Below are 25,540 nucleotides of genomic sequence, written 5' to 3' on the forward strand. Positions count from 1 at the left end.
AATCATCTCTCTTGGTGGATCACATCTCCCCAGCTCCTCCTAGGGAGATCTTTCGTCCCTCCCCCTCCGGTTGCTACAGTGACAACAGACGCCTCCCTGATCGGGTGGGGGGGGCATTACCAGGGCAGGACAGTCCAGGGCATTTGGCAACCGTTCGAGTGCCACTTGCACATAAACGTCCTAGAGATGAGAGCAGTGCTTCTAGCGTTGCAAGCTTTACAAGACTCTCTTCCCAAGGGAACTATAGCAATTCAGACAGACAACATGTCTGTAGTGTGGTACATCAACAAACAAGGCGGAACCAGATCTTACCCCCTATGTCGAGAAGCACTCAGACTGTGGCAATGGGCGATTTCTTCTCAGCGATTTCTGTTAGCAACGCACATTCCCGGGAGATCCATTGTGATTGCAGACAAATTGAGCAGAGCTATTCTCATGCCTCACGAGTGGTCTCTGAAGAATTCAGTGTTGGAGAAAGTTTTTCGAAAGTGGGGCCGGCCTTGCTGCGACCTTTTCGCTACTCCCCAAAACAGCAAGTGCGACGACTTTTTCACCCTCTTTCCCCAACCAGGCCACCCCAGCAGAGACGCTCTAGTGCACGTTTGGCCCCGGGGACTTCTGTATGCTTTTCCTTCCTTCCCACTGATATCTCAGCTGATACAGAAAGCCATCGCTCAGGAAGCTTCCATGATCCTCATTGCCCCTTACTGGCCTTGACAGGTTTGGTTCCCATTTTTCCACCGTTATCTGTTGGAGCAACCTTTGCATCTGGACCCAGTTCCAGACCTCTTGACCCATCAGTCGGGTCAGTTGCACCACTCCCTTCCTTTTCTGAACCTCACAGCATGGTTCCTCCAATTCCAACTTTAGCCAGGCTTCCTCTGATATCTCACTCAGAGATATCGTGATAGCCACTCATAAATCTTCCACTCGGAAGATTTATCATAACAAGTGGAAACGTTTTTCCTATTGGGCACAGTCAAAGAATATAGATCCTTTCACTGCATCCATTCAATCAGTTCTAGACTTTCTAGCCAAACTTTTCCACTCAGGTTCGTCTCCGTCTACCATTAGAGTTCAAGTGGCAGCAATTTCGAACTTTCATGTGGGAATCTCAGAGTCCTCCATTATGTCTCACAAACTCTGCAAAGCCTTTTTAAAGGGAGTTTTTCTCCTCAAACCACCCATCAGAGATCCTCCTCCCCAATGGGATCTCAACTTGGTTCTGACGTCCTTAATTCTTTCTCCCTTTGAACCTGCGGCTTCATGTTCAATGCAGTTACTTTCTTGGAAAACACTCTTTTTAGTAGCTATCACTTCAGCTAGAAGAGTCTCTGAACTCCATGCTCTGTGTAGTCGACCCCCTTATGTTGTATTCCATAAGGATAGGGTGTCCTTACGTACTAGCTTCACTGGCAAATTTGAATCAAACCATTGAGCTTCCTGTTTTCTTCCCTAATTATTCTAATAGGTCAGAACAAAAGTTACACTGTTTAGATATTCATCGCCAACTTAGGTACTATTTAGACAGGACCAAACAATTCAGGAAATCTGACCCAACTGTTTGTTTCTTATGCAGAAGGTAGAATGGGCCTTCCAGTTTCTAAAGTGTCTCTCTCCAGATGGCTTACTTCGTTGATTACCCTAGTTTATGAGATAAGACATCAACAGTTGCCATCCAAACCTAGGGCTCATTCAACTAGAGCTTTAGCCACTTCTATAGCTTTCCAAGATAGGCTGCCTATTGATTCGATTTGTTCTGCAGCTACTTGGGCTTCTCCCCATACCTTCATTTCTCATTATAAGTTGGACTTGGCCTCTAGAGACCGAGCCAACTTTGGTTCCACTGTACTCAAGAGTCTGTTCCGATAGGCCACCCTGGACAAGGTGCTAGGGACGCGGTCCCATCCAGCAAGAATGAAGGCGAGATGGACAACTTAACATTCAGAAGTTATGTACCTACCATAACGTTCCATGTTAGTTGTCTTCTTCTCGCCTTCTTTCTTGCGTCCCACCCTCCTTCCCCCTAGCAAGGACAGACCTAGAGGAGTTTTTTCTTTGTTCCTTATGGAGTTTTATTGCTGGCCTTAGCTTTCAAACAAGATCTGAGGAGTTACCGCCTAGCATTGTGGGATATAGGGGAGCCTCGAGTCGGTGGAACTAGCTCTCGAGCTTTTAGAGTGGCCGAGTCGGAGCCGAGGATCGTCTCCGAACCCATCCAGCAAGAAAGAAGGTGAGAAGAAGACAACTAACATGGAACGTTATGGTAGGTACATAACTTCTAATTTTTTAAGCCAAACTCCTAAATATTTCATCTTATTGTGCCTCCTTAAAATGGATATTGCTGACCCAATTCATGTGTAGATATATAATGTATGGCTCCAGCCATTGTTTTATGTTCATTAATTGTATATTCCCAAAAGACTCAAAAACTGTTGAAATTGTTCCACAACACTGAGTTATCCTTTTCTGGATTTATCCGGTACAAAATATTATCTGCAAATAAAGCCAACTTTTGTTAGCTACTTTACCAATTATATCATTGAATTTGAGTCCCTTATTTTCTTTGCCAGTGGCTCTAAGTATAAAGTAAATAACACAAGGGAAGGAGGGTCACCCCTTACCTTGCTCCTGTATTCAGACACGTCTTATCAGATAGGAACCCTCCCACTTAGGTTCTTGCCTGATGTCCCTCTTATTATATACTCCTAATTAACCTTATTATTGCTTCAGGGAATGCAAATGCTTCCATTGCCCTCTTCATAAAATCCCAGTTTACTCTGTCCAATGCCAAGTAAACAAGACCCACCAACGACAGAGCGTTTCCTTAACTTCTGGTTCCTTCTAGATCATTGTTCTTGTTATTAATGTTGTCAAATGTTTGCCTTCCCTCTACAAAGTCACATTGATCCCTAGCTATTAATTTTAGAAACATGTTTGTCATTCTTTTACCTAGTATAGATATTAAGCACTTTATAATCATGGTTAAAACTTGAAATGATTGTATATGAAACTGGATCTGATGGGTCTTCACCATCTTTATGTATTACAGCCACCACATCTTTCTTCCAAAATGTTTTTATTTCCCCTCCTTTTAAACAAAATGTTCCTGATCTTTATCAGTTTATTCACTCCTAATTTTCAAACTTCAGTAGGAATACCATCTGTCTGTGGAAACTTTCCATTGCCGTTTTTAATCTAATTTCCTCCTACTTTTACTCTTAATTGTTGAACCTCGTCTTCTTCTAGCCTTGGCATACTTGAGCCTTCAATAAATGTTTCCATTTGTGCTCTTTCTTGATGTCCACATTTTTCTGCTTTATACAAATTTTCATAAAATTTCTGAAATATCTCTAATTGGCTCTAAAGGGTTTCTGGTTATTTTTGTTGTTGTAGTTTGGCAACAATCGTTTCTACTATCTGATGTCTAACGCATCGTGCTAAGAAAATTTGTGCTCTGGAGTTATCAAAATTACATTAAAGTGGAAAAATTAATAGGCAAATCCACAGAATATATATAATGTATTTAATAGCCAAAACAATTAAAATTAAGCGTTTCTGTCTCACTCGGGAGGCTTCATTAAAAGAAAGCACTTGCATTTAATTTTGAATAGGTTCCCCTACCTATTCCTTAAATTCCTCTCTTTTTAACAAGTAGATGGGAAAATGCCTGTGTCCCATTTTTAATTCATTACCCTACATTTTTAGCTAAGCTTTTATTGGTACATGATTTTAAATAGTTTGTGTTGAAGCTTTCAATTAAATCCACACGTTCCTGTGAAGTATATTTTTTATCTAGTCTAGCCCAGTTGTTGTACCTTGGAGAATGATATATAAATTCTCTGAGTTCCTACTACAGAATTTGCATCTTCCATACCAAATCTTTTCATAAATTCCTTCAGAAGTCTACCCTCTTGTTATATTTACCTTTCTAGGTCTCCCAGATACACCCTCACTGTTGCAAATCAAGTTCTAGTCTCCATCTGTAATATTCCTTGCTGAAAGCTGATTTTCCCAAAATTTTCTTAAGGTCTTTTATAGGAGTTTTGGGCGGAATATAAATATACGTCAGCATAATCTCCTCCCTTGCCAGTAGCCCCTTACTATCCAAATCGACCATTGTTATATATATTTTTTTTATCTTCTCTCATTATTGGAACTCCAGTATAATTGCTCCTTTTTTTCTTTTGTCATTAATATTCTGCTGAATATCCATTCTGAAATCCTTTATCAAATTTGCATGCTCATTTCTTTTCAAATGTGTTTCCTGCACCATTGCTATTTGTACTCTTCATTTCTTAATATAATTCAATACTCTTAGTTTTTGAACAGATGGGCAATTTTAACCATCATCCAGACTGTGCAGAATTTGAGGTTGGGGACAAATAATTAAAAAAAAAAAAAAAGTTTATAAACATAAATTCCCCTGGAATGGCACTTTATAAATACAGTTGTTTATTTTTACTACATCTTCAGCAGATGTATTTTTTTCTTTTTCTTTTTTGCAAAGACTTTGAAACTGTAACCGTATGCAAAACATGCATAAAATAGCTTTAGTACATGTATTTGTTTAGTTAAAAAGCTGCGTAAATAAACACATCTGAAGTAGGGACTTCATTTGTCAGCAACCTGTGCGTCTTGGATCCAATATCGGATCCGAGCCGGCAACTTGTTTCATAGCTAATGGATTCGAGCTCCGAGCTCCTAGCTCCTCCCCTCACCCATAATCCCCTGCCAACCCTCCATGACCTCAGATCTAGTTTGCCACGCTTGTGGATGGCTGGATTCCTTGAGCTTTAGCAAAAAATCATCAGTTAAGACTGTTTTCTTTGTCAAGTTTCTCTACCTTAATTTAAAAAAGTGTGTAAGAGTTAGGTTCCCTGTAATATTTAATTTTTTTACATAGTTTTTCCCTCCCTTCGCTGGTCATTAGTGAGTGTGTGTGTTGTGTTTTTGGGGCCTGTGTGTTTGTGTAGCACTTCTTTTTTTCTTTAAAGTATGGCTGAGGCCCCAAAAGCCATTTTTTCTAAATGTACCGAGTGTGGCCATAAGCTCTCCCCGGCTGATGGCCACACTCGGTACCTTGGGGTTGAACACCTCACCTCAGGCTGTACCATTTGTGCAACATTCAACCCCAGGGCACTAAAAGAGCGGAGGTTGAAGCTGGTCCTGGCGGGACTTTTGCCCCCGGACTCGGCTCCGGCCTCCGCTGCTCCCGTGGCACTACCACAGGCGGTGGTTATTGCCACTCCTGCCCCTCTTCCTTCGGCCGGGACTCAAACTCCCGCTAAAGCACCGGAGGACAGGGAGGCTAGGTGGGAGAAACGGAGGGAGAAGCACCACAAGCGGTGGGCCGAGGCCTCCGCTTCGGCCCCGCCAGCTAAACGGGCTTCTCCCTCCACTGCTTCTAAGTCTCCTCCACCTCGGCTCCAATCTCCTTGCTTCTCCCCAGGGCCCGAAGAGGAGGAGGCCCGATCTCCGTCAAGGTCATCGAGGCGGCATTCCAGGCCTGCCTCAGTGGCCTCTTCGAGATCAACATTCAGCATGTCTGATGCAGACTTGGACCGGATGATGCGAAGATTCATCCAGGCCCAGCTGCAGATGGGAGTGCTCTTGCCCCCCCCCCCTTCGGGGGGGAGCTCGACACCCTTTTTCGCTCCTATTGCTCCTTCTCCAACCCGCTACCCGGGTTCGGAGCGTTCAGAGCCGAGCAGCGTCGGAGCCGGGGGTGGGTCGGCGCCAACAGTACTTGGTACTTCGGATCCGACCCTGCCCTCGAGTCTGTCGGATCCGACCTCTCGGAGCCGTGGCCCGAGCTTCGGATCCGAGGGATTCAGTGTGCCTTCGGCTCCGTCCAGGTCAGAGCGCACTGGTCCTTTGGATCCAATGGTCTCGGCGCCGGGTTCCGATCCCTTCATCGGATCCGAGTGGGAGCGGCTCTCCGAGCCCAGGGAGAGTGGTTCCCCCTCGGCCTTCGATGTAGTGGAGAGGGCTCTGTCGAGAGCATCCGGACCCCCGGCCCTTGTCTCGGCTCCACCCTGCACTCCCTCTCTGCTGGGCCAGGCTTCCATCACCCGGCCTCAGGAACAGCCTGCTTCAATGTCCCACATTGTTCCATTGGAACAGGATGTTGCTGGCGAGACCTCCTCGGACAGCCCCCCCCCCCCGAGGAAGTGCCCCGCAAGCACAAATGCAAGAGGAGGCACGTGGACTCCCCTGAGTCCTTAACTGAGGACACGGACTTGGATGAAGGGGAAGGCTCCCCAAGATCGCCCCCTGAGGATGTCTCCTTTGGAGACATCATGGAGATGCTGAGGATCAGAGGTGGGTGGTCTGCCCCCAAGTCTTCCTCTGACAAGTCCGTGTTTCTGGAGGCATTCGAAGCAGGCCCGTCTACCTCTTGGGTGTCCCCTCCAGCCGACCCCTTGGTGGACCTTATTACCACCAGGGTGTGGAAGGACCCGGACACCGTGGAGCCAATACCGAAATGCCCGGACATGATACTAAGCCCCCCCCGCAGACCAGTCACACTGGAGCAAAGGTCCCCCCGTAGATGCCATGTTGACGGCGGCAGCCATGAAGAGGGAACTAGCTCAGGAGAGCCCCTCAGTCCATCCACCAAGCAAGGAGTCCCGCTTGATGGACCGCTTAGGGAAGTGAGTTTTTAGTTCAGCGACCTTTTCGGTAAGGTCTCTGAACTATATGGCACATGTCATCAGGATGCAGCGGGATCTTATCAAAGAATACGCTGCCTCCCCCCCTGAGTCCATGTCGGCGGAGGACAAACAATTGTATTCCACCCGAATGGCTACTCTGAGATCCATTTCCAACACCTCTATGCGGCTCTTGTCGCATGCCACCGAGGGAGCCGCTAGAGCTAGCGGAGCGGGCCTAGTCATGAGACGTCAGGCCTGGCTCCATCATTGTGACTTTGCGGAGCCCTTTAAAGCGTCCTTTGTGAATGCCCCTTTCGATGGTTCTGCCCTGTTTTGCAAAACGGTTCGCGAGACTCTTGTCCAGAGCGAGAAGGACGGGAAGACGTAGTCTGCCGTCGGAGTCCGCTTCTCTGCTCCCCAGCGGTCCTTTTCGAAGAGCCAAAAGGGTCAGAAGAAGATGTGGTTCCGGAAATCGCAACATTCCCAACCCGCTCCGGACAACCAGTCCTTCCGTGGCAGAGGAGGACAGGGAGGACGCCGCCCCAGGGGCAGAGGGGCTCCAAGAAACTTTGGGTCCAGAGAACCTTTCTCTGACCGGCCCACGCAGCAGCCCTGAAGGGTTGCCCGACTGCTCCACTCTGGAGGCAGTCGGGGGGCGCTTCTCGGAGCACCTAGCGGCATGGGAGTCCATCACTACAGACCGCTGGGTGCTTCGAATTATATCCAGAGGATACAAAATCCCATTACTTCATGTCCCCAAATTCAAGAACCTCCCTGATGTACCACCCGATCAGAGGGAGGCTGCAGCCGCAGAAATTCAGCAGCTGCTAAGAAAAAGAGCCATCCAGCCCATCCCCCAAGACCAGCTCGGATTAGGGTTCTACTCCAGGTTCTTTTTGGTGCCAAAAAAGACGGGGGACTTGAGACCGATTCTAGACCTGTCCCATTTGAACCTGTCGGTAACCAAGGAAAAATTCCGAATGGTCACTCTTCAGTCTATTCTCCCCCTTCTAAGGGAGAACGATTGGATGTGTTCTATAGACCTCAAGGATGCGTACTACCACATTCTAATGGACAGACAATCCAGGAGGTTCCTCCGCTTCCGGCTGGGAGCCAGTCACTACCAGTTCAGGGTCCTTCCCTTTGGCCTCACCACAGCCCCCAGGGTGTTCACCAAGGTATTAGCAGTGATTGCGGCCCACCTGAGACTCCAGGGAATACAGGTCTTTCCGTACCTGGACGACTGGCTCCTGACCGCCCCAACAAGGCATCTACTTTGCTCAGCCAGAGATTTCTTTCTCCGCCTAGCCCCACAGTTAGGCCTCACCATCAATGCCGACGAATCCTTTCTGGCCCCGACACAAGTCATAGAATTCATAGGAGCCAGAATAGACACCAGAAATCTACGAGCCTTTCTGACGTCGGAACGACTACGGAATTTGCAACTTCATGTGCGGGCCATCCTCCAATCAGAGACCCCAACGGCGGAATTGATCCTAAGGACGCTGGGCTCCATGGCGGCAGCGATAACGCTCCTTCCATGCGCCCGTCTGAACATGCGGGTACTGCAATGGACCCTTCTAGTACAATGGTCCTTTCTGTCTTTTCCTCTCCATCACCCCATTGCTATCAGCAAGGCTTGCAGGAGGGCTCTATTATGGTGGCTCCATGCCCCGGACCTCCATACAAGCCGACCCTTCTGCACCTCTCGCCACGGTGACCACGGACGCCTCCCGCCTCGGGTGGGGGGCATTATTCAGGCAGGACCGTCCAAGGCACGGGAAACGATACAGAGACATCCCTGCATATCAGCGTTCTGGAGATGAGAGCGGTGCTGTACGCTTTGCAAGCACTTCAGAATCTCCTCCCCGTAGGAACGATTGCAATTCAGTTGGACAACATGTCGGTTGTCTGGTACATCAACAAACGGGGGGAAACCAGGTCTCACCCTCTATGCCGCGAAGCCATGAGAGTATGGGAATGGGCGATTTCCACCAACCTCTTTCTGATTGCAACGCACATTCCGGGGCGGGCCAACATCCTAGCGGACAAACTCAGCCGCACCCTTCTTACCCCGTACGAGTGGTCTCTCAACCCACTAGTAGCGAAGCAGATATTCGCAATATGGGGGAAACCCTGCTGCAATCTTTTTGCCTCTCTCTCAAACACCAAATGCGGCAATTTCTTCGCTCTGATTCCCCCTCCAGGGGAAACCCCAAGAGACGCTCTGGTGCATGCTTGGCCACCCGGTCTACTTTATGCCTATCCTCCTCTACCCCTGATGCTGCAACTCTTACAGAAAGCCTCGCGGTTGGGGAGCAGGATGATCCTCATTGCCCCATTCTGGCCTCGGCAAATTTGGTTCCCTTACCTGTGGTCTCACCTAGTGAATCCTCCTTCGATTCTTGATCCCAGTCCGGATCTAATCTCCCATCCGTCTACACACACACCACAATACCAGTCTCACATAACTCAACCACACCACTGAATCAAACACATAAACACACTAAGACATACTCGGAGGCTCTGAGTAAAAATTTACCTAAACAGCAGAGGCCTCCAAAGCAGACACCCAAGCAACTGCAAACTCAATACACCACACAAACAACACATAAACAACAAAATCAGTGTGCAAAGCAGTCACTGCCCTTAAGGCCAAATACAACACCAAACATACTTGTCATAGGTGACTCCATAGTCAGACACACTGACGTCCCGCTCACCAGACTGAGTAAGGAGTATCCTGCTAGCATACCAAGCTTCTGGGAGACCCACACCTGAAGGAGTTTGCGCACATTCCACTCGTTCCATCTCTACTTCTGCGGCCTTCAAATTTAGAGTTCCATTGGATGATATTTGTTCGGCAGCCACTTGGGCCTCATCTCATACCTTTATTAACCACTACAAACTGGACATGATTTCTAGAGGAAGAGCATCCTTTGGTTCTGCGGTGCTGCACAATATCCTTCCATGATGGCCACCCACGATTCAGGTAGCTGGGGACTCTGTCCCACAGGTTGCTGACAAATGAAGTCCCTACTTCAGATTAAGAAGTTATGTACTCACCATAACGTTCCATCTGAGTAGGTAGCTTCATTTGTCTGCAACCATCTCCCCCTCCTTCCCCCTGGCCTTCAGCGGATCTATGTAAGTTGGAATACCCTTTTTCGGTACTTATTGAGGGGCAAACTCGATCTGAGGTCATGGAAGGTTAGCAGGGGATTATGGGTGAAGGGAGGAGCTAGGAGCTCGGATCCATTAGCTTGAAACAAGTTGCCGGCTCAGATCCGATATCGGATCCAAGACCCACAGGTTGCAGACAAATGAAGCTACCTACTCAGATGGAATGTTATGGTGAATACATAACTTCTTATTATACATTTCTTTAAAAATCAAATGCAAATGTGTTTTTCTTAATGTTACTTTTGTAGTAATTATGCTTGTGGGTTGAAAAATGGGCTTTCTGATACTAAAATATGTAGTTTGTACTTCTAGTTTCATCACTTGAACTGTGTTTATTAAGGTTAAACCTGATTCTGCATTTCTTGCATACTGAGCAGCTGCCAAATACAATTCTGAATGTTCATTGAACTGAATAAATGTCTGAGAAAGGCAGAGGCTCCACTTGTATTTGGGATTGGGTATTGCAGAAAATACATGGTGGTAAGCCAGACTACTTGCAGTGCGAAGTTATATATACCGGTGACACTGTACTGCAGAGTTGTGGGGAAAGATTGGACTTGTGTGTATGTATGGTTTGATGTAGTATAAGCCATTAAGAAACTCTTGAAAGGTGGCTCACAGTGTTCTGTTTTAAAAAAAATAGATTTAATTCTCTGATGGATTAGTGGCTCTGCAAACCTGTTCTTTATTTTGTTCAGATAGAATGTTATGATAGACATGTCACCCTACAGCTTAAGCTCCTGCACTAGACAGCTTCTTAGCCATGCAGCTCCTCCACCTGTATGTCAGACCTAGTTTCCTGACAGCACTTCCGTTGATGACATACAGGTAGTGATGCTGCACTGAAGAACATCGACTGGACTTGGCTCCCCTCTGAGTCCTTGGATACGTTTTGGCTATCCTCCAAAAAGATAATTACATGGCACAGAAATTTGTAGAATCGCACTGCATGTTTCTGGTATAGAGACACTCCCTTCAGTTCAATACCATGAGATATTAAAGTACACATTTGTTTCCATTATGGTGATATCAGAAAGTGCCAACAGGTGACACAGAATCAGAAAATAATTGGAAAAGAAACTCAGCATGCAATATAGATGCGCTATTTTTTTTAAATGTAATAAATATAATTCCATTAATGTAACCAAAGTAAAAACATATTTCAGAATCAAAAAGCCTACTTTCCATGATTAGAAAGAAATGGTAAGAAAACCTTTGCACTTATCTTTAATTCCAGTCTGACAGTGTCGTGTATTGAATCTGTTTTGACCAAAACTTGAACATGTAACCACATATAATAGTTTTAGTGCATGTATTTTTGTTTATGTGTGCATGTATGTGTATGTTATGGTTTGACAGTGCTGTTAAACACATTTGTGACCAACTTCATTACTTCCATAACTTGCATAGTTTGTATAGAAAAGATTTGGTAACTGGCTTTGCTGTATACCATTGATCTCCTTAAATTACAGTTTACTTTTTATTTTATTTTGTTCATTTAACCTGAATTAAATTAGTTGGATTCTTCACTGCCCTTTATTATATATTCATTATTATGGCTGTTGTCACTGAAACCTTAACACGAGTAGTATTGCAGATGATTTTGGTTATTGCATTAACTGCTTCTGTTCATACTAACATTTGTTTGCAGATATTTAATAATAACAGCTGCACTGCCAATTACGTCTTTACCTAGGTTCAAGAAATACTGCTGACATATGATCCTAGCTTTCTGCCTATGAGCCTTGATGAAGCATATTTAGATATAACAGAACACTTAGAAGAAAGGAAATGCTGGCCTGAAGACAAGAGAACACATTACACAATCCCAAACATGTCTGCAAGAAGTGGTATGTATGTTTTACCATGCTACTGACACAAGCCACTTACGGAGATATTTTGTGACATTTTAAGTCTGATAAAACCAAATTCTAATAGAAGGGAGCAGGTGATCAACTTTCATTACACGATTCATGAATGTGCAAGAGATTAACCAGAACAGGTATTTGGTATCTTTGGGGCTGCATTTTCATTCATGACAAGGAAAACTGCTCTGCTCTGATATGACCCCCTAGTGATGGGTTACATGTATGCACCCAAGCAAACCCAGCTGCCCAGAAGATGAAAGACCAGTTGATGCTGTAATGGGAGTGCACTATTAGCAGTTAAAAAAAAATTAAGGCTTTGAAAGATGACTGGCTCCAGCTTTCACATTTGTGTTTGACCTCCTGTTTTAAAATAATTAAAATGTTGATTTTGATGGCAAATAAGAGAAAGTATGAGTGTTCTGTAACAGCTAGCTTCCTGATAGCCACTACAACAACATGTGCAGCCTTTAGAAGGGTGTCATCGAAGGGTCCAAAATTATTAAAGTCTCCTGTATTTGATGGGATGGCAGATCTCCATTTACAGTGTACTGAGGTCACTGCACATCAAGGAATGTAAAATGTCCTGATATCAGCAACCTTGGTTGAAAAATATATCGGAAGGGACCAGCTGTGTGGCATAGAGAGAAAAAGCCCAGACTGACTTGACTACCTTTGGGCATTAGTTCATTTTTGATATACATATCAGTGTCAGTTGCAATGTCGGTTTTGAGGCTGTGGCCTTTGGGGTTGGAAGTGTCAACTGTGCCACCACCATTGATGATCTTAGCACTGGTGATATCCCTGTCAGGAGTTTCTTCATACCCCGAGCTCATAATCAGCATGTCAGCCTTGGTTTTGGCCCAGGTTATACTGGGATAATTATTGATCTTACAGTAGTTGTCCTGCCAACCTTTGGAGTCAACATTTCTGGCATCTTACTCCGGATTCAGAAACATTTTCACCTTTTTTACCTGGACCCATCCTTTGTGGGTAAGGTATAGGGCAAATTGTTAGTGTATATGTTGGTTCAAGTGAGTTTCAGTATCTGGGGGGTAGGACATCTCTACCACAAGTGTGACACCAGTAAGACTCTATGTTGAAACCTCAGATTGTGCTGCACCTGTCCCCCTCAGTATCTGTTCTGTCTGTGACTGTGGCATCTGCAAATATACCTTAATTGTTTGGCACTTCGATTGTGCACCAGAAGAGGACAGATGGGGGTGGACAGCCTTGTAGGATTGCCTCTAAATATCTGGTTTCATTCAGGCCTCTTCTTCACCCTTAGACCCATCACCTGAAAACCCTGCTAGGAAGCACAAATGCAAGTGGGGATACATGAACTCTTGTCTTGAGTCCCTCACTACATATACTGATGAGGACATTAATTGTAGAGTATGCTGTAGATCCCATGACATATCAACAATAGATCCTGCAGTAGACCACCTGGGACTCCCCTCCTCCTTCATGGGTTGCCCCCCCCCCATTTGAAAGAATGGAACATTTTGTCATTCAAATAGTATGTGAACAGTTTTATCTTATAGTACTTATCATGAAGAGGACAGACAAAATCCCTTAGCCACTCAAAGATTGGTCCAGCAGGACAGAGGACAGAGATGACTTTGCCAGACAACAGCATCTTTGCTGCAGGAGTCCTTGCAAATTGTTTTGATCCACAGAATCCAGTTCATCCCCTGGGTAAAGAATCTGGGGCCATGGACATGTTTGGAAAGTGAGTTTACATGCCCTTCATGTTCATGTTGAGAGTAGTAAACTGTTTCATATGATATAATTGTAGAGCAAGCTGGCCAATGAATTTAGCCAGTCCTGGAAAGTTAGTTAGTAGAGACTGGAAGTAAGGGCTGCAGTCTCAGATGACTACTATGGCTTCTGTTGAAACCTCGCCACATATGTCTCACAGTTCATCATATACATATTGTGAGAGCTGCTAGCACCAGCATTGCCCTTCACTAAGAAAATCAAGGTAGCCTTTCTAAACACCCTTGTCAACTGAGTTTTGCTGTTTGGCCCATTAGTGAAACATTACATGGAGAATGTTGAAAAGGAGGGCAGTACCATCATAGCTGTTGGCATTAACTTTCTAGCTGTTTAGTGCACATTGTGTAGAAGGCAATTGAGTCTGTTTGCTTTTGTTTCATTATGGTCAAGAGCATAAAAACAACAGAGTATATTTGAGAAGATGCTTTGGTTGTCATAACATCCATAACAGTCATCAGTCCACAGGTAGCAACAGTTGGTTGCAACAAAAATGCCATGGTTCTCCTTTGTGGGGAGAGCATTCTTATCCTTCAGACCTTGCTGACTATCCCACTCTACAGACACATTTCTGTCTGTTACTCTACTTGAATGTGTTTTCCTGAAGGGCAACTTGATGAGGGCTGTAATATCTAGAAGCCATGTGATACCTTCCAGACCCCCTACCCAACCCACTGTCTCCTCTTGACACACATCCCACTGAAACAAAAGAATCTGGAAGAAAATAGGTGTTAAACAATGTGCAAGAGAGCCATCCAGGAGGTCCCACTAGACCAGATCATACAGGCTGATAATCTTTGAATCCTACAATAATTTATCCTCTGAGAGCCCTTTCATAGGGTCACAATGCAGTCCATTTTTCCTTGTCTGGCTAAAGGAAAGTGGGTATGATTTTTGACCTCCTGGATAGCCACCTTCATATGAAGATTTCTAAGTAGTGTAGAGGTTTCTGTGCTTCTGGATGGGAGCCAGTCATTATCAGATCTAGATACTTTATATTTTATCTAATTTCAAATACCAGGCTTTTCACTTAATACATTCGCACAGTTGCAGCAAACCAACGGTGGTAACAGTTGAAGTTGTTCCCTTAACTAGGTGACTGTCTCTTAGGTGCTTCAGTATGGAACAGACTAATTTCTGTGAGGCAGCCTCTTCTGAGTATCTTCCGATCTTTAGGAATTAGAGTGACTACTGCAGTCACATTTGAAGCCCTGTCAGTTGCCCACATTCTTCTGATGCATGCTGAGCACTTTCCTGTAAGGCGCATTATTTGTCAGCAGGCAGCATCCTTTACAGAAACTGGTGGTGATTCAGATTGTTCAAACTTGATCACTCCGTCTCATTATGCCTCACTAATCCCGAGAGCCATAGATCTCAGGGTAGCAGTTATTCACATGGTTCTGATTGCCAGATTTCACAAGAGTTCTGCAGTGGGGCTTAAAAGGTTCATTGGACAAATCCCATTAAACAGTACATAAAAGCATCCAAATCTTGCAAAACCACACAAATAGGCATGTGCAAGTACACACACACAGATATGACACACCCACCTACCCACCAGACCTGACTGTGGGTAGTTCTACTTAGATCCCCGTGCCTTTAGTGGTTGTCATCAGATACTTTTGTCTTAGTACAGAGTGAAGGGGAACATTATCAAGGGCAGACAATTCATGGAGTAAGTTCCCAGGCAAAGGCCAGTATACATATCAATATTTTAGAAATTAGGGCAGTTTTTTCCTAACATTACAAGCCTTTCAGGGCTCTCCACCTACAGATATATTGCCATCCACTTAGTATGTCAGTATTTTAATACATAAGCAGGCATATCATGTACCTCACTCTTACAACCTTTGCTGAGAAGCAGTGAGGGTATGGTAACAACTGCATCCACAAAATGTTTTGATAGCCAACCACTTTCCCATGAAGGCGTTTCTTGTTGTACTAAAGGTCATTCACACACTACTGATACCGTACAAGTAGTCCCTCATCAGCTCACTGGCAAGAAGATCTTTTGCTGGGAGAGAGCATTGATGTAACTTATTTGCATCAATAAGTAATGCTAAATGAAACGATCTTTATTTCATCACTTTTCCAGGGGAAAATGCCCCAGGGATGCTCTTATCCAGAAATGGCCTCCAGACATCTTATATGCTTTTTACCCATTTTACCACATGCCAAACTTTATACAGCAAGCCAAGTCAAGTTGGTCCAGGGTCATTCCAATAGCTTCATATTGGACTTGACAAATTTGGTTGGTTGGTTTCCTTTGCTTTGGCCTCATCTTCTGAAGAATCCTCTGTCTAAAGTCCTTCAGAACCCTGCTGACCTGTCTGGTGGACCTCTCCTGGAGCTTAACTTCCTCTGTCCAACCTCATGCTTACACTTCTTTCACTTTCAGCCAAGGACTATTTTTACCCTGAAAGAGCAGTACAAATTCTCATTTCTACCTAGAGGCACAATGCTAGAAAAAAAGGCGTAAGTAAATGAGCACATTTCTCTTACATAAGCTACTTCCAAATGTTTGGATCACCTTATAAGACTTTAGCTGGCAGTTTCACACTGTCTTATACAACTTTTTGACAGATGTGTGTCCAAGCCAGGTATGAAAATAAGGTGTGTAAAGAAAGCTGGTGGTGGAATGCAAAAGTCCAGGAAGTTATCACGGGAAAAGGAGTGCAAGAAAAAGTGGGAGGTAGAAAAAAATGGACCAGGCTAACAAAGTGGCTAAGAGAGGAATTGCAATAGCAAAAAGCAAGACACCAGAGACACTTTACCAGCTTCTAGAAAGTCACTCGGTTGATGGCACAGAGAAACTCTATCAGGTTGCAGAGCAAAGACAGAAAGATGAAGAAGATAGTCTGACACTCCTCATAAGAGATGCCAACAACAACCAGGTCACTTGTCCACAGGACATCAAAGGCAGATGGAAGGAGTAATTCTAGCAGATTCTGAATGAAGAAAACCCCTCAGGAGCTGTACTGACAAAGACACAGCCTACATTGATAGAAGAGGAGGAGCTCACCATAGAAGAACTAAGAAAAGCATTAAGAAAAATGAAGTCAGGAAAAGATCAGGCTTAGATGAGGTTGCAGCAGATATGATAAGAGATGTTGGGTTAGCTAGGAGGGAAATGGCTCCTGAGGGCACTTAAAGCAGTATGAAGAGAAGGGTGGTTTCCCAGATGACTGGCGAATAAGCATACCAGTATTAGTGTGTTCAAGAACAAAGGGGGCATTCATAACTGTGGGAAGTATAGAGGTATCAAACTCATGTCACACTTTGTGAAAGTTCTGGAGAGGGTGGTTGATAAATACTTAGAGTAGTAGAAAGTAAGATGGAAGATGAACAGTTCGTTTTCAGATCAGGATGCAGCCCAACTAACCCCCAATATTTGCTGAGTGACAGATAGTTGAGAAGATGCAAAAAATGAGAGAAGAATCCAACTGAGGATTCCTAGAAAGATATGACAGTGACCCAAGAAAGCTGATTTGGGCAGTCCTGCAGTGGTTTGAAGTCCCAGAAACATTGCTAGAATTAGTGCTGGGTATGTACAAAGACCCAATGACTCAAGTGCAAACAGTGTTCACTGTCACAGAGGGGTTCCCAGTGGTAATGGGTGTGCATCAGGGTTCAGCTCTGAGCCCACTGCTGTTCATACTGGTTATGGACTACATTAGCAAATTGGTAGGGGGAACAGATCAACAAAGTTGCTGAATACAGATGATGTGGCACGGCAGGAAGATTCTGACCAAGAACTTAATCAAAGAACAGGGGAATGAAATGCAAAATTGAAAGCACATTGGATGAAACTGAGTACATATAAGACTGTTGTAATGGCAGCAAATGTTGGAAATCAGAATAAGCTGAGAACTGAGACAAAAGGGAAAATAGTGGAACAGGTTAACAGCTTCAAGTATTTGGGAGGGGTGGTTGAGAAGGGAAGTCTGAATGTGGAGTTCAAAAGTAGAATCAGAGGCACTGCAGCCAACTGACAGTGTGCTATGGGTAGAATGTGGAGTTCAAAAGGATATATTGAGGGATAGATTCCCTTCGCAGAGACTTCCCTTACTATGGAACAGGGTCCCGATCTACATAAGACAGAGCCCCTCACTATCACTCTTCAAGAGGAACCTTGATGAATGGATGGGTAACCGAAAGTTCACACAGGTGATCACACCAACAGCACTACTAGATAGGGGCCAAGGGTACTAGCTGCTAGTACAAGGGTCTAGGGAACTACTAAAGGGGCGGTGAATACCGCACAACGTGGCTGGGCTAATATATGCCTTCGGGCAGATAGCTCAGTACCAACCTATGAACCTAAAAGTGGAATCAGAGGCACTACAGCCAACTGACAGTGTGCTATGGGTAGTGTAGTACTGAAGAATGTCAAAGAAACTGAAAAGGTAGCTGTACAAAACAGTGGTGCGACTACCGTATTTTACAGAAACCCGGCAGTAAAAGTAGAACAGTTGAGGAAACTAGAGGTGATGTAGATGAAGCACCCAAGGCAGGTGATAGTGTACACACTTTGGTATAGACAAAGAAATAAGGACATTCGAGCAGAAGCCAAAGTAGTTCCAATTGCAGAGAAGGTCAAACAGAACAGATTACAGTTATTCCGACACATGTGCAAAAAGGCAGTAGACAATCTGGTGAAGATGATTTGGGACAGATATGGAAAAGGCAAAAGAAAATGGGGGCTTCCAGCAAAGAGGTGAATGGATTGTGTGAGAGAAGACATGCAACAGTCAGACATGACCGTCAAAGATGTTAGGAGAGTGGCATTAAATAGAGACAGATGGTGGCAGTTGGCATGATAATCTGACCCCATGTAGACAAGGGGGAAAAGGTGGTAGTTGATGATGATGATGATCATGATGAGCTGGCAATTTCATACTGCCTTTCTAAACTTTTTGACAATGATTTGAGCTGTCCTCTGTTACAGTGCACCTAAAAGCAGTTTCAGCCTTTCAACAAGGTTTTACAAAGTTGCTGGAACCAAAGAATTAGAGGGAGTACCCCCCATACAGTATGAATGTTGAGACTGTACCCTGCACAACTCTGTAAGGAAATTGAGAAAATGTGCCAGAAGTCTTGCCTGCGTTTACATCCAGTTGTCTGGCTGAGAGATGACATACTGGTTTGAGCTAGCCTCCATTATGGTACACCTATCAGTAGTTTCTGGCTGTCCTCCAGATTTTACGAGGGGTACTGGAACCATAGGATGATAGCACCCCTGCATCTACATCCTTTCGGCTTGCTGAGAGTTATTGTACCTTTGCTGTTTGCCGCCAAGAAGTGATGTAGATGCAATACATGTGCTTTCCCCATGCTGAAGAGCTTTGTTCTGTTATTCATAGTTTGCCATTTAAATGCACCAGAGTGAGCTAACTGAACTAATACCAGGCTAAAATGTAGTATAATTCCATCCAAATTTCTGGTCCTGACTGGTCCATGAATCTACTTTTGCTTAAAATTGGATAGGTTGAGACTTTGAAACCATATATCAGCATGCATATGTTAAAAATAGATCTATTAGTACCTGTAACTTGATGTTCAATAATATAATAACAACTGTGAATGAAAATTGTGATGTAATTTATATATTTATAGGTTCATAGGTTTATACTAGGCTATCTGCCCTAAGGCATTTATAAGCCTAGCCCAGAGTTTTTGTGGCTTACGCCACCCCTTATGTTAAAAAATACTGCGCCCATTAGTTTGTTGTGCCTCTGTCCAGCAGTGACACAGAGATGATTCCCGGGGTAAACCTACGATCTCCCATCCACCGGTCAAGATTTCTCTTGAACAGAGCCAGCGAGGTGCTCTGCCTCACATGGACCGGGATTTTATTCCACAACATAGGGAGTCTCTGGGTGACAAATCTATCCCTCCAGCATGTCCTATTTATATCCGTGCTAAGGTTTAAGTCACTTGCTCTAGTGGATCTGGTAGATTTGGATTTTTGAGGTGGAGCATGTCCATTAATTCCGGGTTGGACATGGCCTTGTATGTCAGGCACAGGTCACCTCTGAGCAGACGGTATGCGACTGAATAGAGCTGGAGTTTCTTCAGTCTGGCAGCATATGACAGATTTTGGAGTCCCTTTATCCTTTTGGTGAGGAACTTTTGGGGTCTCTCCAATTGCTGCAGGTGTCGGGTGAGATACATCCCGAATGGGGCATTGTACTCTATCATTGGTCTGATAAGTGAAGAGTACAGGGGAACAATGACCTTACTTGATCTGGATGTGAATACCTTCATGATCAGGTGGGCAATGTAGAAGGTTTTTCTAACCACTTTAGCAATGTGAGTGTCAAAAGAAAGGCCACTGTCAACCTGGGTCCCCAGGTCCCTGATAACCTCTTTTGTGCTTAGTGGATTGCCACCTATATGGTAGCTTGGGGTTACCTTGTTTTTCCCGAAGGGTATGACTATACATTTTTTGGCATTTAACTTCAGGCCATGGCTCTGGCACCAGCTATCAGTTTCCTTGAGACCCCTCTGAAGGATATCTGTGTCCGATGTACTTTCCACTATGGCTCCCAGTTTGCAGTCGTCTGCAAACTTTGTCAGCCATAGTCCTCCTATGTTAGCCTGTACTTCTGAGAAGTAGATGCTGAACAACAGGGGGCCAAGGACTGAGCCCTGTGGGACACCACTTGTGACCGGCTTGGAGTCTGACATGGCGCCAGCTACTCTAACCCTGTGGGTTCTGTCCTTTAGCCAGTTTGCAACCCATCTTGTGACATATGGGTTTACATTTAAGCTGGTAAGTTTCTCTATAATACCCGAGTGGGGTATTATGTCGAAAGCTTTTGCAAGGTCAAGGTAGGCTGTATGGACTGCCTTTCCCTCATCAATGGCCTTGGTGACTGTTTCAAAGAAGTCGACCAAGTTCAAAAGGCATGATCTGCCCTTGACAAAGCCAAACTGGGTCGGGTCCAATGTCTGCAAGTCTCCTATGTCTTTGTTTATGAGCTCCATTATGATCCTCTCCATAGCTTTGCAGACCAGGCTTGTTAAGCTTATGGGGCGGTAATTACCAGGGTCCGTAGAGGCACCGCCTTTGTGGAGTGGGACCACAGTTGCCGTACGCCACTCCTTGGGCACGTATCCTGTGGTAAGGCTAAGATTAAACAGCTGCCTTATGTGCGGGTTTAGTTCCTCATTGAGTTAGTGTAGCACACAGCCGGGGACACCATCCGGTCCCATTGATGCTGTGTTTTTAGCTTTAGAGAGAGCAGCTTTCACCTGCGCATTGGAGATGTCTGGGAGGCTGCACTCCGCTGGGATAGTTATCTCTCCTTTTGGGGGGGGGGTGAAGTTTGCACTGTACCTGTCTGCCAGTATGTTGGCAATGTCTGTGGGTTCAGTGATTTTTGTATCATTTTGGACTAATTCTGAGCATATCTGGGAGTTTCCACCCAGGTTTCTAACATAGCTGAAGAAGGCCTTATGATTGTCTTTTGAATCTATGGCAATTTTTCTCTCAAAGTTGGCCTTGGATGATTTTATGAGTGCTCGTATTTTTTTACTAATAATGATCAAAGTGTCTTCTCTTTTATGGATTTTGCTCTGTCATGTAACAGCTTTCTCCTCTTATTGTAAAGTTTGTTTATGGCTGGGGTCCACCAGACTGGACGTTTGCCCTTGGTGGAAAGAGTCTTGGTTTTATTAGGGATTGCCTGATCCATGCAGTCCTGGAGGTGTTCGTAGAAGGCATTTGTAAGGGCTTCCGCAGCTTGGGTTGTGGTTTCCACTGGCTCGGGGGCCTTGAAGGATACCACACCAGTCTTGAGTAGTGTGAAGTTTGCTTTAGAGAAGTTCTTCACTGTGGTCTTTTTTGTTTGTTTTAACTTCAGCATTTGACAGTGTCATACACAGGACACTGATTAATAAATTGGAACAACTAGGTATTGATGCACTGTTAATAAGGTGGGTAGCTGCATGGCTTACAATGCTATTCCATATCCTTATTTGGATAAAAGGAAGCGTCTTTTTTCACCAGTGGGAGTGGGGAGCACTGAGCGGCCTATTTGTCCCTAGAGGAGTGGTTCCAGCCAGAAACTTGTAGTCTATTGGCCATTTTGGGTCAATTCCTAGCTCTTTTCAGCCCCCTGTAATAAAGCCCGCTTTAGCGTGCTTTTTCACTTGTATTCAACTCAGCACAGCTCCTCATGGTGTCCTGCAGAGTTCTACAAGCAGCAGAGAGCAAAAGAGTGACTTTTTCCTGATTTAAGTATTTTTTTCTGGCTTTTTGATTATTTACTGCTTAGCGACTGCATTTTCGCCTGTTTATACAGCTCTGTATTCTATTTAAACTGTTTTTGTGTTGATTAACTGTTTTGCACTTTTAAAAAAGTTATTTGTTGCTTAATTTTACCTGTAGGCTAACACACTCAAGTGCGCTAGCCGTTTAAAAGCATTTATAGCATTTACTGTCTGTTTTCTGCAAAAAAAAAAAAAAAAAAAATTCTTGTTTTCCGCCTTACTGAACTAGAATAGTCCAGTCTTCAGAGTTTGCTGATCTCTGGGCTTTGGCTTGGTTCCTGTGCTATTCCATATCCTTATTTGGATAAAGGGAAGCTTCTTTGTTCACCAGTGGGAGTGGGGAGCACTGAGCAGCCTATTTGTCCCTAGAGCAGTGGTTCCAGCCAGAAACTTGTAGTCTATTGGCCATTTTGGGTCAAATCCTAGCTCTTTTCAACCCCCTGCTATAAAGCCCGCTTTAGCGCGCTTTTGCGTGATTTAGCGGAGTTGCCCATAGAGCACCATCGGGCAGCGCCGGTTAAACAAGGTGAAACTATTTCTGGCTCCGTAAAGTCTGCTCTTCAATTTTTCCCTTAGAACTTCTCTACTTGCAATCTAAACAGTCTATTCTCTGTCTCAAAAGCTCAGCACTTGCTCCTAAAGCATTTTTATATAGGTAAAGTACTTGTATACTAAACAAAGTACTACATTAGCCTAGAATCCCCTTGAGTACCCATTTCCCTATAGGTCCCTTCTGACTCAGTTACACAGCAAACTTTTTCACTTTTTCTAGCATGTCGAAGGGTCAGTTGCTAGCATCCTTTCCTGTTCAGCTGGTGAATCTGGGCATCTTGAGGCAATGTTACAATTGCCTCATGTACACAGACAACCCACTCCTTCTCCCACAAAACACAAAAAAATGTGAGAGATGCAACTATATAGCCAAACTGGAGGCTGAGCTCTCTCAACTCAGGACTGGCAAGACCAGACAGGAGGAGAAGGAAACCACGCACACCACAAACCCAGTTTCACATAGAACTATCACAACTGCAAAACAAACACATAAACACACAAAGACATACTCGGAGGCACTGATCAAAAATCTACCAAAACTACAGAGGCCTCCAAAGCAGACACCCAAGCAACTGCCACCTCAAGACATAAGACATGCAACGCATAGTTCTCAAAGTCAGTGTGCTAAACAGTCACAGCCTTTAAGGCCAAATACAATGCCAGACACACTTGTTATAGGTGACTCCATAGTCAGACACACTGATGTCCCACTCACCAGACTGAACAAGGAAAAGATCACAGTAAGCTGCCTGTCAGGCGCTAGAATCCGCCACATAACACAAGCACTCAGGTCACTCCACAGCAAGTACAAGTATGACTCAGTCATTGTCCATGCCAGTGTGAACGACCTGAGACGTACCTCCCTGGACTACATGAAAAGAGACATAGAGGAGCTCTCAGATTATGTAGCCCAGGCCGGTATGACCCTGACCCTGAGCAGTATCCTACCCTCACCAAGAATGATGCCACAATACAGAGACAAAATGATCAGCTTTAATAATTAGCTTAATTACTGGTGTCATTCTAAGGGGATCCAATGTCTGTCTGCCTGGGATGACATGCTTGACAAGCCATGCTGCTTCGCAAGGGACGGCTTGCACCTGTCACCCCTGGGCTTCCGGATATTGGCAAAGGCTCTTGCCATCCCCATAGTGCCTTTTTTAGGCAAGGCTCAAATGATAAACCTACCGCCCTAGAAAACAAAAATGGAGAAAAACTAAGGGTAATACTGCTCAATGCCAGAAGTCTAAACTTCAAGATGCACACCCTCGAAGCCCTCCTCAGTATGGAGAACATCGATGTCTGTGCTGTGACTGAAACCTGGTTCAAGGCTCCTGAGAGCACCCCAGCACTATCAGGTTATACCTCATATCATGCGTTCCGGCCCCAAAATCCGGACCGAACCACAAAAGGAGGGGGAGTATCCATATTCATAAAGGATACCCACACCTCCAGGTTAGTGGCAACGCACGAAGCATCGGAGACCATCCAGGTGCAATTAACCATAGGTAAAACTACCCTACAGTTTGTAACATGCTTCAGACCACCTTCTCAAACTCAGGAAACCCACACAGCCTTCCTGAAGACACTGGAGAGTATGAATGTCTCTCCAAACACCATCATATTGGGTGACTTCAACTACCCAAACATAGACTGGGAACATTACTCAAGCCCCAACACCCTAGCCCAAAGGTTCCTGGAGTTCATAAACTCAAATGCTATGGAACAACTAGTCACCATTCCCACAAGAGGAGAAAATATACTAGACCTGATCATCACAAACATGAAGACAAAATGCTCCACACCGGAAGTATATCCCTCATTGGTGAGATCAGACAATAAATTAATCTCACTGGAGATCCACATCCCGCCCCCACCCCCCCCAAAAAAGACCACAGTGAAGAACTTCTCAAAAGCAAACTTCACACTTCTTAAGACTGGAGTGGTATCCTTCAAGGCCCCCGAGCCAGTGGAAACCACAGCCCACGCTGCTGAAACCCTTACAAATGCCTTCTACGAGCACCTCCAGGAATGTATGGATCAAGCAATCCCTAATAAAATCAAGACCCTTTCCACCAAAGGCAGGCGCCCGGTCTGGTGGACCCCAGCCATAAACAAACTCGACAACAAGAGGAGAAAGCTACTACATGACAGAGCAAAATCCCTAAAAGGGAAGGCATCTCTGATCAGTACTAGCAAAAAACTACGATCACTCATAAAATCATCCAAGGCCAACTTTGAGAGAAAAATCGCTAATGACGCAAAAGACAATCATAAGGCCTTCTTTAGCTATGTTAGAAACCTGGGTGGAAACTCCCAGATATGCTCAGAATTAGTCCAAAATGATAAAAAAATCACTGAACCCACAGACATTGCCAACATACTGGCAGACAGGTTCAATGCAAATTTCTCCCCTCCCTCCCCACCAAAAGGAGAAATATCTATCCCACCAGAGTCTAGCCTCCCAAACATCTCAGATGCCCAGGTGAGAGCTGCTCTCTCTAAAGCAAAAAACACAGCATCAATGGGACCGGACGGTGTCCCCGGCTGTGTGCTACATGAACTTAATGAGGAACTAAACCCACACATAAGGCTGCTGTTTAATCTTAGCCTTACTACAGGATACGTACCCAAAGAATGGCGTACGGCAACTGTGGTCCCACTCCACAAAGGCGATGCTTCTACGGACCCTGGAAATTACCGCCCCATAAGCTTGACGAGCCTGGTCTGCAAAGCTATGGAGAGGATCATAATGGAACTCATAAATGAAGACATTGGGGACCTACAGACACTGGATCCTACCCAATTTGGCTTTGTCAAGGGCAGATCCTGCCTCTTGAACTTGGTCGACTTTTTCGAAACAGTCACTAAGGCCATTGATGAGGGTAAGGCAGTTCACACAGCCTACCTTGACCTAGCAAAAGCGTTCGACACAATACCCCACTCACCAGATTAGATGTAAACCCATATGTCACAAGATGGGTTGCAAACTGGCTCAAGGACAGAACACACAGGGTTAGAGTTGCTGGTGCCATGTCAGACTCTAAGCCGGTCACGAGCGGTGTCCCACAGGGCTCAGTCCTGGGCCCCCTCTTGTTCGGCATTTATTTTTCTAAAGTGCAGGCAAACATAGGGGGATTGTGGCTGACAAAATTTGCAGATGACTGCAGACTGGGCACCATAATTGACACTCCATCAGACACAGACATCCTCCAGAGAGGTCTCATAGAA

The 25,540-nt window shown here is 44.9% G+C and overlaps 1 protein-coding gene across 1 annotated transcript in view; it reads left to right on the plus strand.

Moving 5' to 3' along the window:
- Positions 1-25,540, plus strand: part of POLK (DNA polymerase kappa) — a 1,256,064-nt gene that overhangs the window by 226,843 nt on the left and 1,003,681 nt on the right. The window contains exon 5 of the mRNA XM_044064442.1: positions 11,536-11,689. Coding sequence (XP_043920377.1) covers positions 11,536-11,689 — 154 coding nt within the window. The remainder of the gene's footprint in view (positions 1-11,535; positions 11,690-25,540) is intronic.

This window comes from Protopterus annectens, chromosome 2.part2 (assembly GCF_019279795.1).
Source record: "Protopterus annectens isolate FY-2018-M chromosome 2.part2, PAN1.0, whole genome shotgun sequence".
NCBI classification, from domain to species: Eukaryota; Metazoa; Chordata; order Ceratodontiformes; family Protopteridae; genus Protopterus; species Protopterus annectens.